Source organism: Sinohyriopsis cumingii, chromosome 2 (assembly GCF_028554795.1).
Source record: "Sinohyriopsis cumingii isolate HCF-2022 chromosome 2, ASM2855479v2, whole genome shotgun sequence".
NCBI lineage: Eukaryota > Metazoa > Mollusca > Bivalvia > Unionida > Unionidae > Sinohyriopsis > Sinohyriopsis cumingii.
The window spans coordinates 26,892,382-26,909,761 of NC_142962.1; the positions used below are offsets into that span (position 1 = coordinate 26,892,382).

The window sequence follows — 17,380 nt, forward strand, 5'->3', positions numbered from 1 at the left end:
GTGGAATCGAAACAAATACCAAAATCTATTAATTCCAGATCAAATGGAAAAGTTGTTGCAATGCGCATTCATTCACAATATGATCCAAATTTCAATTTTAACTAGTTGCGCCATTTTCTTGAGAAAGTTATTTCAAGCGCGCGACTAAGTTCAAATTTATCTGGGCGATGTTATATACGCATTAATAATGTTTTTATTGTGTATTGATGAATCTGCGCTTGTGTATTTAGCTTGGAATACGGCATACATTGTTATTTTGTTTCCTGTTGTGTATTTTTTTAAATATAATTAAACATTAGGTAGAATTTTAAAAAATTAGCATATAATAAAAAGGTTACTGCATTTGTATGGGAAAACATGTACTCGTTTTGTCGGATGAATATACTGTACTCCCAAGGTCGTGCAGTATTTACATCTGAAAAAAACTCATTCATATTTTCCCACCCAAATGCAGTAACCTATAATTACATTTAATTACTAGTGATTGTGAAACTCATCTACTGCACTTTAAATACGTCGTGTGAATCTAACAGTTACCCGAGCTCTGTTGGACATATTCACTGCATGAAGTGCACTTTATGTCCAATGTCAGTCATGTGAAATTAACAAACAGTTATTGGAGCTCTGTTGGACATATTCACTGCATGAAGTGCACTTTATGTCCAATGTCAGTCATGTGAAATTAACAAACAGTTATCGGAACTCTGTTGGACATATTCACTACAAACAGTTGTCTAAACTGTTAGTCATATCGATAGCAAACAGTTATCTCAACTCTGTTGGTCATATCGATATCAAACAGTTATCTGAACTATGTTCACCATTTCAATAGAAAACATTTGTCTGAACTCCATTTGTCATAACCATGAGTTATCTGAACTCTGTTGAAAATATGGCTAGAAATAATAAAAACACGTTTAATCATTCATCTTTATTTCATGTTTCTCTCCAGATACTAAATAAGTGTTTTTTCCTTCTTACATACTCAGTCTCAGTACTATCTGTCCTACACACATCTACTTATGTAATTATTAGATGCTTAAATACCATCAGTATTTAACAACTCTTGAATTCAGTAAAAAGTAAAAACTTAAATAATCAACAATTGTTCTCAAATACAAGTCTCCCTTTTTAGTACATAAAAAGCAGATCATCTGTGCCTATCTTTCCACACACACATACACACATCAGTTCATAGTAGATTGATAAGTTTCTTTAATATGAATGTAAGGAGACAATGGATAATGACTGTTTCTTAAAATTATCCCAAAACAACCTGATATGAAAATTATGCTGCTGCAATCTTAACAGAAACTTAAAACATCTTAAAACAGGAAAAGTTATCACAATCTACCATTCCATGTGCATTCTTTCTATAATGAAATGTACATACAATGTACATGACAATTCAAGCAGAAACTGGATGACTGTCAAACTGTTACAACTTCTGGGCATGCAAGCAGGCTCTCACATTATCAAGGAAACGAAAGGATTCCTTCTACATGTGGTCTTACATTGTCTTCATAGACCATACTAAGGGTGGCTTTCTTGAACAAGAAAATCGATTATCATCAGTCGTGGTGTTCAGAAGGCTTGAATGATTGATGGAGCGCTATATTTTATATAGAACAGTGCTCTTATGCAAGGGGTAGTCTTCTTATGTCTGGCACTAAGTCATTTTGAAAAATGAATTTGTTTTGATACAAATCTTACTTCTATCTGAGAACTAAAGTGGTCAAATGAAATCTGTGACTGGCTTTAACAATTCTAAATAATCATTTTAAAAGAAGTCCTTGATAAAAAATCAACTAAAGCTCCTGAACTGTCCTGTTGCCAGAAATGTGCTCACTTTACACCTGTTCTTTCACTAATTCCATTGCTAACAGTGGCCCATGAAGACTTGGTGGTTTTCTTTGATTTTCTCCACCTTAAGTTCACATAAGTGGCATGGAAAAATGGGTCATATGATCAACATAAGATATATATATTTTTAAAACTGAGGATGTAAGTGGCAACATGCTTGGTGAGATATGATAAGCACGTTTATGATGAAGACAAGATAACGTGCTGCTGAATTGTGAAGCAAAATAATGGCTGAGATTTAGTCATTACATTCCTCATTAAATGAATCTGGCACACTTAGTGCAAATGTATCTCAGCCAAATCCTTAATTTTGTAACTTCTTTCATCCCTTATTGTCCTCAGTCATCCCTTATTGTCCTCTTCTTCCTGGTCATCAATCTCTGAGCTGTCAGAAATATCTTCCCAATTATCCTGCAAACGGAGCAGAGGCATGTTTACAAGTGAATTTGGCTCAACGATTATGGAACAAAATTCTGGTCACTTCAACTCAAGTACAAACTTAAAATAATGCAAATACCAAAATACATGATCAAAGAAACTTATTTAGTATAAAGTGAATATGCAACATATACACATTTCCAGGGATACTGGGAATTATACATTTGTCAAAGTAATTTTTTGAGTCACAAGTGATTCACTGTAAATGTCTTTTACTGATGGAATTTTGCAATTTTCAAAAGTAATTACTTACACTGCTGTCAGGATAATTTTTGCACCAATAACAATTATCATTTTTTTCTGAATATCTTGTCTGGAAAATTAAAATCTACTGTGGAATTATGAGCCCTTAAAGTTCAATTCTGATCATAAATGGGCTTGCTTGTCATGAAGATGAGGATTTACATAAAAAAAATTTGGTGCTTTCTTTTACAAAAAAATAAATTCTGGTTGCAGGTTTGGTACTTTTCTTTTGTTCATACAGATATAATGCACTGAAGGTCTAGTCTTGCTAGACAAGCATTTCTAGCTGAGTTATCTTTATTGAGAACCAATATATGTCTCCATCAATTATTTTCCTGGGGGTGGGGTGGTCCAGACTAGATAATTTCCAAGAACATGCCTGTGAGAAACAGAAAAATATGTGAGACAATAAAAAGGATACTTTGCTCCAAAAGAAGGGTTCCTCACTAATGTAAGCTCTGCCAAAGTTTCCTTTTCTTGAATCAGTGCTTTACTGACTACAATGCCTAATTTGTTATCTTGAATCATAGCTTTACTGACTACAATGCCTAATTTGTTATCCTGAATCAGTGCTTTACTGACTACAATGCCAGATTTATTATCTTGAATCAGTGCTTTACTGACAATGCCCAATTTGTTATCTTGAATAAGTGCTTTACTCACTACTATGCCAGATTTGTTATCTTGAATCAGTGCTTTACTGACTACAATGCCTAATTTGTTATCTTGAATCAGTGCTTTACTGACTACAATGACAGATTTATTATCTTGAATCAGTGCTTTACTGACTACAATGCCCAATTTGTTATCTTGAATCAGTGCTTTACTCACTACCATGCCAGATTTGTTATCCTGAATTAGTGCTTTACTCACTACTACGCCATTTGTTATCTGTTCCATAATGCTGTAATTAGGGTTGGATCTCAATGAATGCAACTGTCTTCTTGTTCAGACAGAGGTATATTGATCAAATAAATATCTTTACTTCCTAATATCATTTTAAGATTCTTATTTATTTCATGCATCTTAACCCTAACATGACTATCTAGTGCTGTAGTTATTGATCTGCAGGGTTACACTGTTTGAGAAAAGAAATGCAAAATGCATTCTGCTTTTAAATTGTCTATATATCAATCAGGCTTGTTATTCTGCCTTTTTTACATTACAAAATACTGCTGTGGGGTGGTGGTGGCAGCAGATGATTGGCATGCCATCTGTTTTTCTCCATCCAGCATGTATCAAACTCGTATTAATCATCATTTTTGAGTTCAAAATGATTCAATGGTATCTCCATTAATAATTTCCCAGCTCTAATATTTTCATATAAGTCGTAACTTGCAAACAGTTGCTTACCTGAAAAAAAAAAAGACATGTTGCGATAAGCGCTACAATACCTCTACCAGTGTGTCAAGCACTTTAAGGGTGAATGGTTGAATAAAACTATGTAATACTTTAAAATAATATGCAGGAGTTCTCACACATCATTACTTACCAAGAGTGTGAATTCATACAAATTTTGTGATTCACACAATGGTATGCCTGTCAGCATCTCTGAGGCATGCTAACCACTTAGGCAAGTGAAATCAAGTGCCCTACACAGTGACACGCCACAGTAGATGTACTAAGTCAAATTAAGTCAGGTGCCCTCTACAGTGAACACCATGGTATACTGCTAATCACCAAGCCAAGTGTTCTACAGAGTGACACACCATGGTAGATGTGCTAATCACTAAGTCAAGTGCCCTCTACAATGAACACCATGGTAGATGTACTAATCACTAAGTCAAGTGCCCTCTACAAAGAACACCATGGTAGCTGTGCTAATCACTAAGTCAAGTGCCCTCTACAAAGAACACCATGGTAGCTGTGCTAATCACTAAGCCTCAGCAGCTTCTTCACTTAAGAAATGGACGTTGTAAGAACAAAAAGACTTTAATAGAAACAATGAAAAGGTTAAGGACGTGCATACCTCTGACTCAGAAACCAGAAGTCCAAATGGAAGTTCATCCTCTTCTGACGAATCTGAAAAAGAAAATAAGGGGCAAATTATTTCACACTGGTATTAAATTTCCATTCCAGTTACTGCATACAGTTATTAAATTTCCATTGCAATTACTACATACTGGTATTAAATCCCAGGGCAATTCTTTAAGATTCTATTTAACAAATAGGACAGACCTGAATTATTGTTATACAATTGTTATATGCTACACAAGATTTCTATAATATGTGGTCTTCATGCTGTTTAATGTGAATGATGCAAGGTCAATATATTTATCAATTAACCATAACTTTTATCAGACACTTGAACTTCACCCCCATCTCTTATTAAATTATCTTTGGGAAAAGCGATGCTGACAAGCAGAGCTGGCTCTTACCTTCTTGATACTGCAGCAATGGTTGCTGGGCAACCAATGACTGCTCTTCCTCCTCTTGACCTTGACTGGAGACCTAGTTAAATTAGGAGAACTTTATTGTTAAATAGCACATATCAATGCATACATGCATGAACCAATGTCCTTCTACAAAAGGTGTATGCATCGAGTTGTGTTCATACTGACAGTACGTTTCAGTGACACATATCCAATTTAATGTTGACTAGTGTGCCTTGTTGTGAGATTGGCAGCAATGTATCTTGACAAATAATATAAAATGGTGTTAGATTAATTAAATATTAGTTAATGGGGTTAAACTTGCTAAAATTTACTTAGCAGGGCCTTAATTAGTCAAACTTTTGCTTGGAAGCAAAGTTAGAAGCATTAGGGGCCATGTAAATGATGCTGAGGAGCTCAAGGTGTCAATATAAAGCTGCATGCCAAATTCAGTTGAAATACGTCAATTCTTGGTAAAGTGATGCTGCAGAATTTAAAGGTCTGGACAGCCATACAGGGGGCATAACTCTTTAAATTCGCAATTTTAGAATGCAAGAAATAAAAGTTACTCAAGGTGTCAACAACAGACGCATACCAGAACCCCTTAAGTCCAACATCCAGGGATCGTCCTGGGCTTCGCCAATGTCGCAAATTGTGATTTTTCTTCCTTACTGGTGACAAATTATACCATCTGGTGATTTTTTTGGGCAACAGCCTTTTTGGCTGTTTAATTTGTACATACAATCATGGATTTGGATAGGAGAAATTCAAAGGGACCACGAAAGGAAGCCACAATCTTGGATACACAATGCAATGGAATCTGTTACATAAACAAATCCTTTGTTCATATTGACAAACCCACCTTTACAGTGCATTGTTACATCTTAATCCGCTTAAGTTGACATCTGGCCTGAGTACTGTATGCTGTGATACAATGAAGTCATGCTACCCGACTATACCTACAATTGACTGACCTCTGAAGATGCGAATAGAAACTGACACAATGAATTGAACAATGGCTAATCCTTCTGTTGTTTTTTAAAATGTACCAATAAAATAATTTTGCTGAAACTTCAGAGAAAACTTATTACCTTTGAAGTACCAATTGCTGTGTATAAATACAAAGCAAATGGAAAAAATCTCAGTCAGATTTATATACTGTAAACAGTGCAACATTATCATGGGCAAACATAAGTTAGACATTGCATGTTCATCATCTCATCCTAAAAGTTAATAAAATTAACAGCATTTGGACAACACGGTCACTGATCCTGATGTTATACCTGGCAGTCTAACATTATCTACATGTAGTGATGGTAGTAATGCTTCAAGTGCAACACCATATTATGACGAACGGGTCAAAAGTACCTGAAAATTTCTCGACAGCTTGAAACTTGGGCATTTGTGGCCGAGATATGATACAAGGTTAAAGCAGATATTCTGTGATATATTTATCAAGGCACAAGTCATCAATTCTTTACAACTGGCTGTGATATTCTGAAGGAGGAGTGTGTCACCAAACATGAATCCAGGCGGGGGATAAGTAATATATAATTTTGCTCATTGATCTTTTACTTTTGCCGTCAATCCCGGTTTACGACTGCAGGGACTTAAACTACACAATAAGAAATAGCAAAACAAACAAGTTTTGCATAACTGAAAATAATTTATTTCTCAAAATACAGGAGTTAATGAATTAAGTTAACTTATAGCATGGTGAATTAATTCCTATTTCCTAAAAGTCCTATCAATTCCAATAGTTCAAAGAAATCTGAATACGTTCCAATGAAAAATGCCCCTTCTGTGTTGAAGTTTCAAAGGTACAGAAAGAATTAATTTTAAAAGAATCCAAATAGTTGTTAAATACATTTAGTTAATACTGTACAGTTATTCTAGTGTATCATGCAAAAAATAGATCTATTCAAAAGCCAAGTCAGGAGATTGAATCCAAAATCACAGATTGAGACCTACCATCGGGAAGTTTTTTGTGGCATATTTAAGCATCATTTTCACTAAATATTCTCCAATTTTTCGGGTCCAATACATGTGAATTTCTCAAAAAGACACCCCGTTTCTCCCTGTGAAGTGTGTTATTTGACTGCCCCCCCCCCTCTCCGATTCAGTGCTGGATTAAACCCTGTAGAGGCCTTTAGGTAGACAAAATCTTGCCCCCCCCCCCTCGCAAATTATCTCCTAATATGTTTTCTCAATATTATTTTCATCCATTGTTGAGGGCACCTAGGCCGGTGCCTGCTCTGTCTATTTGGTAATCTGGCACTGCCCCCATTTCACATTCTATACAACAGATGAAGGTGACATAAGCCTCTTCGACATACTTCAAAGAAACTGCCATTCTACACTGAGTGAAAGCACTAGCAATTGATTGCCAATAAACAATGCCTAAAATGGATGTGAATTATGTTAACAGTACAAATGCTGTCTCAAGCTACCATACATGTGATAACTATTTTCCACATTTTATATCCCACCTTATTTCCTTATTGTTAACTAGTATATGCATAGAACAATGTAGACTCAAAAAAATTGCTTTTCCAAATTGTCTTTTGTTTATGTTTCTTCACTCCTTTTAATTTAGTGATGGTAATTAATGCTTATATATATGATACATTAATGCCAGGTGTTGAATCATGTTTCATTGGTGGGAATTGAGATCCAAATTTGCTTGTTGAGAAAAATTCTACAGCATTCAGTAATCATTCTTGGGATTTAGGAAGCAATTCCCTGTAAGCAAAGCATGTAAAGCATGGCAAAAATAAATTTCTGAACTCATGGTTGATGGATATGTACTTTAGGAAGCTAGCCACAAAAGGGGGGGGGGGGAATTTAATTACCGAATGCATGAAATTGATGGTCGCAATTTACATCACTTATCTTACACTCCAAAGTACGATCATAGGGTTTTAGTATTAAAATGTCATTAACTAAAGTTCCTTACAAAACTATTATTTGAAAAATAATATACATAATATAGATTTGCTTAACACCTGATGTTTCTATTAAAAAAATGAGCAAGACACTGTACATGTCAGGAAAGTAGATATTTTACATTAGATAATGCATTTTTTCTGGTGACAACAGTCATACCTATGCATTAACGGTGATATGGGATGCAAAAACCATGTTAGTAGCGAAGATTGCCACTACTGGTAAAAGTAAAAACGCCATTATCAGTGCCATGATAAACACTTTCTTTGTGGCTGTACGCCATGTACAATGAATCTAGGTATCATAATATACTCAATGTATGCCATGTACAATACCAGTGTGTGCTGTGTACACTGTATCTGGGTATCATAATAAACCCAGTGCGTGCTGTGTGCAATGTCAGAAATTATACTGGAAGCAGTATATCCCGTATACCTGAGCCAGAAGTATGTCCAATTTCCCCTGCAGCTTCTTCAGTCGACTGAAAATGGACACTCTGTAATCCATCATTTGGTATAAGGAACTGAAGATCTCCACTATCTCTGGGAACTACAAAATACAACCAATGACATGTACAACTGTCATCTAATACAGGAAACTATCTCTGGGAACTACAAAATACAACCAATGACATGTACAGCTGTCATCTAATACAGGAAACTATCTCTGGGAACTACAAAATACAACCAATTGAATGTATAGCTGTCAGCTAATACAGGAAACACTCTCTGGGAACTACAAAATACAACCAACTGAATGTTTAGCTGTCAGCTAATACAGGAAACTATCTCTGGGAACTACAAAAAACAACCAATTGAATGTTTAGCTGTCAGCTAATACAGGAAACTATCTGAATGTTATTACCAAACATTATCTGTTGGATGTTACACAGTAAAACACAGAATGTTATAATTTACAACTCTGTAATTCTAGAGGTGCCATAATAAAACTACCAGAAAGGTTATAAATGTTTTCAAGGAACATGAATGCTCCACTACTATACATATGAATCTCCTAAACCCAAAATTTAACGAAGGTGTTAGGAGACATACATTGGGACATAAAAATCAACATATGATAAGCAACAAGGCAAGTGACATCTAATAAGCAGTAAGCTCCCTCCAAATCAACATCTTTTTCTATCTGCATCCATTTTATATATATTTTTCAAACTTGTTTAACTTTTGCTAAATTTCCTTCAGCAAATATATATTTCTGTAAATTAAATTCAGTTTTATCAAAATTATTATGTGCCCAGATTATTGCTGTCAAATATCTGCCCTGGAATGGAATGCAGTTTGTAAATGTTAACTGTCAATAACTCTGACCAACCATTTTGTTCTCAATATATATGTATTAGCAATATTAATACAAGAAATGTCTACACACTCTGGAATATATGTATTAGGACAGGTGGCATAACTAATACAGGTATTATGACATGTGACAACAAACAGGATCATGACAAGTGGCATAACTTAAACAGGTATAGTGACATGTGGCATAACAAATATGGGTATTATAATGTGGCATAACTTAAAATGGGTATTATGACAAGTGGCATAACTTAAATGGGTGTTATCACATGTGGCATAACTAATATGGTAACTATAACGTGACAGAACTTTGGTATTATGACAAGTGGCATAACTTAAACAGGTATAATGACATGTGGCATAAATAATACAGGTATTATGACATGGGACATAAACAGTATTATGACATGTGGCATAACTTAAATGGGTGTTATCACATATGGCATAATTTAAATGGGTTATTAGAACATGGGCATAACTAAAACAGGTATTGGGACACTTACTGTCATTAGGTATGATGTATGGACTGTTAGCACCATCTTCAGCCATTTGACCTGTGTATGACCTCTAAAATAACAAGAAATATGTCTTACATACCATGCATATACTTTAACACTTTTATGATGTTTTGAAAGTAAAATTTACAAAATGTTTGAGCAAGCTTGGCATGTACTAGATTCTAACACTGTTAAAACACAAGTCAATCTACAAACATTGTAATGGCCTTGCAATTGGGAAGAAGATGAATCAGTTTCACAATTCCAGATACAACAATATGTATATAAAATGCACAAACACTGGAGCTAAACATAACAAGTTGATCTGATAATGCACATGTATGTACAAAGTCTGGCCACTCCATTGGGATTCAAAACCGTTGCCTAGGACAATAGGAAGAAAGAAATGTTGAGATGCAGCAAGGCTGTACATACGCATTAACTTTTATGTGTAAACACCAGTGCTGATAGAGATGCTGTATGGACTTTATGTAAAAGGGTATCTCCCCACATTTAACAAAAGGGGGAGGGGCTATAAAAAAAAGGGGATGAGAGAGGAAACAGGAATAGTTCCTTATTTACCCAACTATTAAATATCGATCTCTTTCCAGACATTCCAACCATAACAAGATCTTCTCAGTAAGGCAGTTATCCCCCCCCCCATGTTGGACCAGGTATCAGTAAGGTGCAAAAATTATATACTGTTGTGAAGCTGGAAACATGCTTTTAAAAAGATTTACTGAAACAGCAAAATACGCCTTGATTACTTCTTGTTTTAGGAAAGTTATTTTCAGCCACCACTAATGCGAGAAAATTTGCTCTTTGTCTCTATCAGCCTATAAAACTTCAGCACGGGATTAAGAAATTCTTAATTTTTTGTATAGCTTTGCAACTCACAACTGATTGGTCCCCTTGTAACCAACCTTAAATGATGAAAGTGCATCACATGTTTGGTAACTGTAATTTCAACAGAAGGTACTCTGTAATCAAAACATTTTTAAAGGCAGTAAAATGCATCCTCCTCATGGTACAGGCAACTGCATTAGACTTTTCGGACTTGTTCTTTTAACATTGAAGGCAACAGCTTGAAAATCAGACTTGTATAAATCAACATTAAATGCCTGCAAGAGAACTTGTGACATGTCAATGTCCTAAACTTCAAACAGCCAATTTCTGCCAGAACTTCTGCAAATATCGCACAAGATACCTTCTGCCTTTCTGATGTGCTTTAACCTTTTATATGATGACAACTGAGAATTTAGAAACTAATTCAAAATTTAGTTTTTTTTGTTTGTTTTATAGTTCATCTAATAAGGCATCCAACACGATTCTGCAGGAAAATCCAATACCTCTTTTCACTTTCTTCATTCAGCCATTCACAACTAATTTGAAGTAGAAAATAACAAGAACTTTTCTGGTTAATTTACTAGTATTTTTCTGGTCAATTTACTATCTCACCTTTAGGAAACTGACTAAAGTCTGCAAATGCAAAAAAAAAATATGGGCATCAATTGCAGAAAAAATCTCAGACATACATCTCTCTGTTGGTAATAATCTGCAAGATTTTCAAGCATAATTTTACAGCAACCTACATCTTACTTTAGAACAAAAAATCTTTTATCAACTTAACAACTCAATAAAAATTCTATACTGTGCAGAGTACTTCTTTATGCTCAATTTTGAACTATTCATGGCATTCTATACTGAGCAAAGTACTTCTTTATGCTCAACTTTGAACTATTCATGGCATTCTATACTGTGCAGAGTACTTCTTTATGCTCAACTTTGAACTATTCATGGCATTCTATACTGTGCAGAGTACTTCTTTATGCTCAACTTTGAAACTATTCATGGCATTTTTCACACATCGCTGTTTTCAAAATGCACAAATTTATAAATGTCTTTGTGCATTCATTTCATGACATTCCATCTTAAGACTTCCTCTCCAGAATTGATTAATAGTTCATGTGCTTGTTTCAATTCTTTTTATCATTATGTGTCCAAATGTTGGTCTACAATAAATAACCTTCTCCAAATATTATCTTTCTCTATCTCAAAAACCATCTTTTCTGAATACAGGAGCTGTCTATTACTTCACAACAATTATGAACTAAAATAACTGAAATCAATTATAGAGAAAAATTGTCAATTTGCAGTTCTATGATTACGTCTGACTTACGCTTGCGCATGTCCCTGCATCCTGTTTGACAGTTCTTTTGTGAGAGGTATTATGGCCTGAACAGGTAGCCTCTTGACTGTGTTTCTTATCATTTTCTCATCGGTATGTTGTAAAACATGCTGAAAGAACAGGTGTACAGTCTGGTATAAGTGATAATAGTAATGTAGGGCTTGATGTACTTCCAAAATGATTATGTGGTATTCGTAAACTTAAAACTTCTTTTTGCAATTAGTATATTCACTAAAAACATCTTACTGGTCAACAGAAGGGTCATATGTACTCAAGATGGCAACAGCAAAGGTCATTTGTACTCAAGGTGTCAACAGCAAGGTCATATGTACTGAATATGTCAACATCAAGGTCATGTATACTCAGCATGTCAACAGCAAGGTCACATGTACTCAGTGTCAACTGCTATATATAACAAAAAATATGTCCTTCATATAATTAAGATCAACTTGTGAGGCTAATGAATGAAAAATACAAATTTCTTATCAACTGCATTGACAATGGAGTAATTTCAGTGTGAATAATAAAATGAATTAGAAATGTTGATGTAATATAAAGCAAAAATACAATGTCATCCGCTGTGATAAAGCAAAGATGAGGTTAATTTGAGGTCATCAGCATACTTATGTTGGATAGGTGTATTTCATAGCTTTTGCACACGGGCACACAATGCCACATATACAAGGAAATGAGGTGTATTCCACAGCTTTCTCACATGTGCAAACTAAAAGTAAAGTCTCATTTATCATCACAAGTCACGGGCAAAATTCTGCAAAAGTTCACAACATGAATCCCTGCGATAAAAGTTCTTTCCTTCTAATGAATATGCATATACCTGCATAACCAATCACTGCAAGACAAAGTAAAAATTTCCTCAGAAAGTCAATCCAAGATGATCTTTCACGGAGACTGAATGGGTCAGTCAAAGCTTCTCTTCCAAACACAGTAACTTATTGGTCGATGAAACGGCACATTCATTGATATGCAAGACCTCATTTAGTTTGATGTATTTTTGTTTAAGTATGTCATAGACAGACAGGGCTAAAGAATTTAGTTGATTTCTGCCCATGGCTTGGGATGATGAACCTCAGTCTTAACTTATTTTACAATGTATTCAATCTGAGAGCTTTTCATTTTCATTACACTTCAGCTGAAAGACTGGTAATGTATCATTAATATGTAACCTGTCTAAAGGGTACAATATACTATCTGAGGTAATCTTTCATTATTTATCAAAGCTGAGAGTAGCTAACATTTAAAATCTTTTTGTCTTGACTCTGTAGACCCTGTGTAAGAAGCCGTGCCAGTGTGTCTGCCTTTGGTGGTTCTTTGCCAGCTCTCTGCTGATCTGATGGGTGGTCTAAAGCGATTGCACTCAGTCTCTCCTCCATAGACATCTGCACAATAGACATAAATAACCATAAATACATGCATATTATCAGCCTATTACCAATGCTAAACACACACAAGTATACTGGCTACTAAATGTTATAATTATAAGCATCTTGCCAATTTCATAAGCTGTATCATATCGCCAATGGCTAGAAATTTCATAAATGGAGGTGTATTGCCACTGGCAAGAAAATATCTGCAATTATTCATTATCAGTCTGAAAAACAAATCTTACTTGCAACTGATCGTCTTAAGACAAGAGCAATGGTTGATATAAGGGCCTCTGATAGTAGGCCTATTTTTCAGCACATGTACAAATATGTAATTTGAAGATTTTTGTGTAGAGGGATGTTTGATTCTTATAAATTAGTACAAGTGTCTGCAAAATGCCTATTTTGACCTGCATAGTTTTATTTCAAAGGTGCTACAGTTCAGAACCAAAGCCTTATTTCAGCGTAATGACTTACCATACCAACAAAAGATTTAAAGAAATTTGGTTCTCACATTAAGCAAAGACCAAAAATAGAAGGAAAAAGCGATCCAAGCCAACCCCAATTTTGGACTTTCTGATACACTCAAGTTTTGAACTTTGTTTTAAATACTTTTTGAAAAAAATCACACAACTGTAGTCTTTTCTTGAATGGTGGAGCCATAAAATACATTATGATATGAAATTATATTTAGATGATGATGCCTTATAACAATTGATGTCATAACATGATTAACAACTGATGTCACAATATGATGTCCCTTTCATCTTGAAAGTTTATCGTTTATAAGATGCCAGTTTTGGAATATTCTATAATCAAAAGCTTGATCATGCAGATATTTTGCATGAAAATATATGGGCAGTTTAAAGGGTCTCATGTACTCCTGTAAAGTTTATCTGGTTCCTTGATAAACTCCAATGACTCTAATAAGAAACCCATATCAAATCAAGCATGGACAAGCCAGTATTGGGCTTCTGCAGTAAATTTTTATGGGTTGGCAGGTCTGAACCTTTGAGAGGTACACATCTGAGGTAAGGCCAAGCTGTATACTCTATAAAATAAATTACACCCATTAATCAAATACCAAAATACAAGGAGTTAAAACACCAAAGATATATGAGGTTCGTTTAAAATATAATGGATAGCCAAAAAGGAAAACATTGGAAAATCTTTTTTTTTAAAAATTAAGCTCTATGCAAACTACAGACCAAAGCCTTATAGATGTATTTTCATTTGACAAGTATACCATTCTAAATAAATTTCATTTAGAAAGGGACCCCCCACATATGCTAAGACTCCAAATAAAAGAACCCTATGGTCCAGCACTTTCAATTTATATACCGATTATGCTTATATTTTGCTTCCATGGTGACAAAATATACTGAATGCAAAATTTCCATTTACCAAAAAGATATCTGTATACAATTTGCTTGACATTTACACCAAGTCTGGTTGAAATAGCTTCATTGGTTTTAGAATTATGCTCTGTAAATTAAACTGTTTATGGACTTAAGAGTCGTGCAAAAGGACACAGTGACAGCTATATTCCACTCCACCCCCAATTTATAAACGAGGAATAATGAATACTCTGCTTATTATAAGCTGACAAACTTGTGTAGTTTGTTTTCAAACCCCACACTAACACCTTAAGTATTAAATTAATGGAATGCAATGTTATAAAACACAAGGCACAGCTTTTGGGTTGCCACCTTTAAAAGGTCAAAGGTCTGCTGTAAATAAAATTTTTTTGCAACAGTTCTCGCTTAAGTTTCTTTCCAATCAAAAAGAATTTTTAGAAGAAGAAAATTGTATTCATACTTAAACAACTTGTGATTTCTCAATACCTTTATTGAATCAGAGGAGTGAAATTACTGTATTTGACATAACATCTGCACTTGTGCATGGAGAAAAAAATTATATCCGGGCTAAATGAATGACAAAGCTCATCATAAATACACACCAAATATGTCATGAACATGTCCCAATCACATGTATATATTATAAAAGTAATCTCCCTCTCAACTACTGACGGTTCTTCACAATCCCAACGTGAAATGCAAGATTCATTTGTCAGACAGATTTAACCAACAACATTATGTGCATACATCGTGTTATAAGAAAAGTCTTGTTTAAGGTGGGATTTAGGAGCTGCTTTCCTTTCATTAGACTTGTAACTTAGTGGTTAAGGCAATGGACACGTGAATGGGTTGATTTCCATCATCAGATCAGCTATTAAAGTGTCTATGGGTATTTATAGGTTACTACATTTGTATGGGAAAATATGAACGAGTTTTTTGGATGGAATACTGCATGAACTTGTGAGTGCAGTATATCCTTCCGACAAAACGAGTTCATATTTTCCCAAATGCAGTAACCTTTTTATTATATGCTCATTTTTTTTTTCTACCTAAGGTTTAATTATATAAACAAAATACGCTACAAGAAACAACGTAAATGAATGAATGCCATATTCCAAACTAAATACACAAGCGCAGATTATTCATTTCACAATGACATCATTATTAATGCGCACATAACTCCACCTAGATAAATTTTAACTTAGTTGCGCGCTCGACATAACTTTCGAAAGAAAATGGCGTGTCTAGTTAAAATTGAAATTTGCAGTCATATTGTGAATGAATGCGCATTGCAACAACTGTTCCATTTGATCTGGAATGAATATATTTTAGTATTTTGTTTCGATTCGACGAAAGTTTGTGATTTTGGACTGGATTCATCTGTGCAAATTATACATGAAATACATCGGATTGAAGTGGCGCGGGAGAAGCATGTTTATGTCTGCAAATGTGTCTGTTTCTGTCATTGAATGTTTGAAATCATAATGTGGGAAAAATATGAAGTCTTTCAATTGCAATTATCAAAAAGACGCTATGGAATTTAATGCTTATTTCATTTTGAGTGCAATAGGGAGGATGCAATTGCACTTATCATCGAAATTACAGCACAATTTCAAAATGTGTAATCCAGGTTGAAAACCGATGACATGGCTCACGTAATTCGGATTTGCAGAATAGAAAATACATTTTGAGGAAATTCAGGATGTAAAACTAAGTATATTTTATTTTGGCATTCTTATCACCAGCTGAAGAAAACAGTTTATGCCTTGTCACTTGTATCTTATTTGTAACGACCTAATTTTCTGTCATTTATATAATGTAGCTAGCCTAAATCCAAAACATTGCATCAACACAGAATGTTCCAAAACAGCTGGGATTTTTTGCAGTCCACGAAACATATTTTAGTTCATTCAGAAACAAATTTAAACAACCACATCATAAAGAGCCTCTTACGCGAGTGTACATGATTTGTTTACAAATCAAAAGTGCCGGTGTCTAAGTCCATTCTTTGTTTACAAAAGAATGCTATATGTGTATTGTCGCACGCGTTCAGTATCGGGGAATACTGAACGATTCTGACAATGTAAAGTTAAAGGGGGAAAAAAATAAGCATATAATAAAAAAACTTTACTCCACATCCCTCAGCTTATTGCCTTCAGTGTTGTTATGTCATAAAACTACAAAAACAAAACAGCATGCTGGGAACTAGATATGCTCACTGCAAAGTAGCCACATTTTATGCAATCACCGAGCTAAAATGGGTGTGCACTTCTTACGGCATGTACAGATACTGTTTTGATGCAGTATTTAGGAAGATGACCATCCTGAAGGCAGTTAAAGAGAATCTAAAAGCAACATACAGAGACTAAAGATCACAACTTACCTCCCCAACTGATGGTTTCCGCTTCCGCCTTTGCCGTTCATCTTGTGTTGGAGCACTAGGAGCCATGTAGCCTGGAACTAATACCGTCATGTTCTTTGAAACTTCAGGTGTCTTCACCTATTGTTATATAACCATTTGTTCAATAAATTTAAACATCATAAAGACAACAGTATTAGCATATACTGGGTGGCTTAACAAGATTAAGCAAGAAAAAAATAATTAAAAAATTGATGAAGACAGGCGATAACTTTCCAAAACCAGCCATGGAACAAGTAATGTCAAGAAAATGATGTGGACTGCTAATAAATATCAAACTGCCTATAAACATTGACTGGAATCAAATAATAATTATTTTAGTAAATGAGCAAACACAAAAACTCTCCCCAAAATAGTT

General features: G+C 34.7%; 1 protein-coding gene across 1 annotated transcript in view; it reads right to left on the minus strand.

The window, feature by feature from the left end:
* Window positions 1-916: 916 nt before the first annotated feature.
* Window positions 917-17,380, minus strand: part of LOC149804515 (WD repeat-containing protein 43-like) — a 54,978-nt gene continuing 38,514 nt past the window's right edge. Inside the window, exons 10-17 of the mRNA XM_089940982.1 lie at window positions 16,987-17,103; window positions 13,117-13,260; window positions 11,855-11,973; window positions 9,682-9,745; window positions 8,298-8,411; window positions 4,923-4,995; window positions 4,514-4,566; window positions 917-2,274 (exon numbers count right to left, since the gene is read on the minus strand). Of these exons, the coding sequence (XP_089797108.1) occupies window positions 2,206-2,274; window positions 4,514-4,566; window positions 4,923-4,995; window positions 8,298-8,411; window positions 9,682-9,745; window positions 11,855-11,973; window positions 13,117-13,260; window positions 16,987-17,103 (753 nt within the window). The 3' untranslated portion in view covers window positions 917-2,205. The remainder of the gene's footprint in view (window positions 2,275-4,513; window positions 4,567-4,922; window positions 4,996-8,297; window positions 8,412-9,681; window positions 9,746-11,854; window positions 11,974-13,116; window positions 13,261-16,986; window positions 17,104-17,380) is intronic.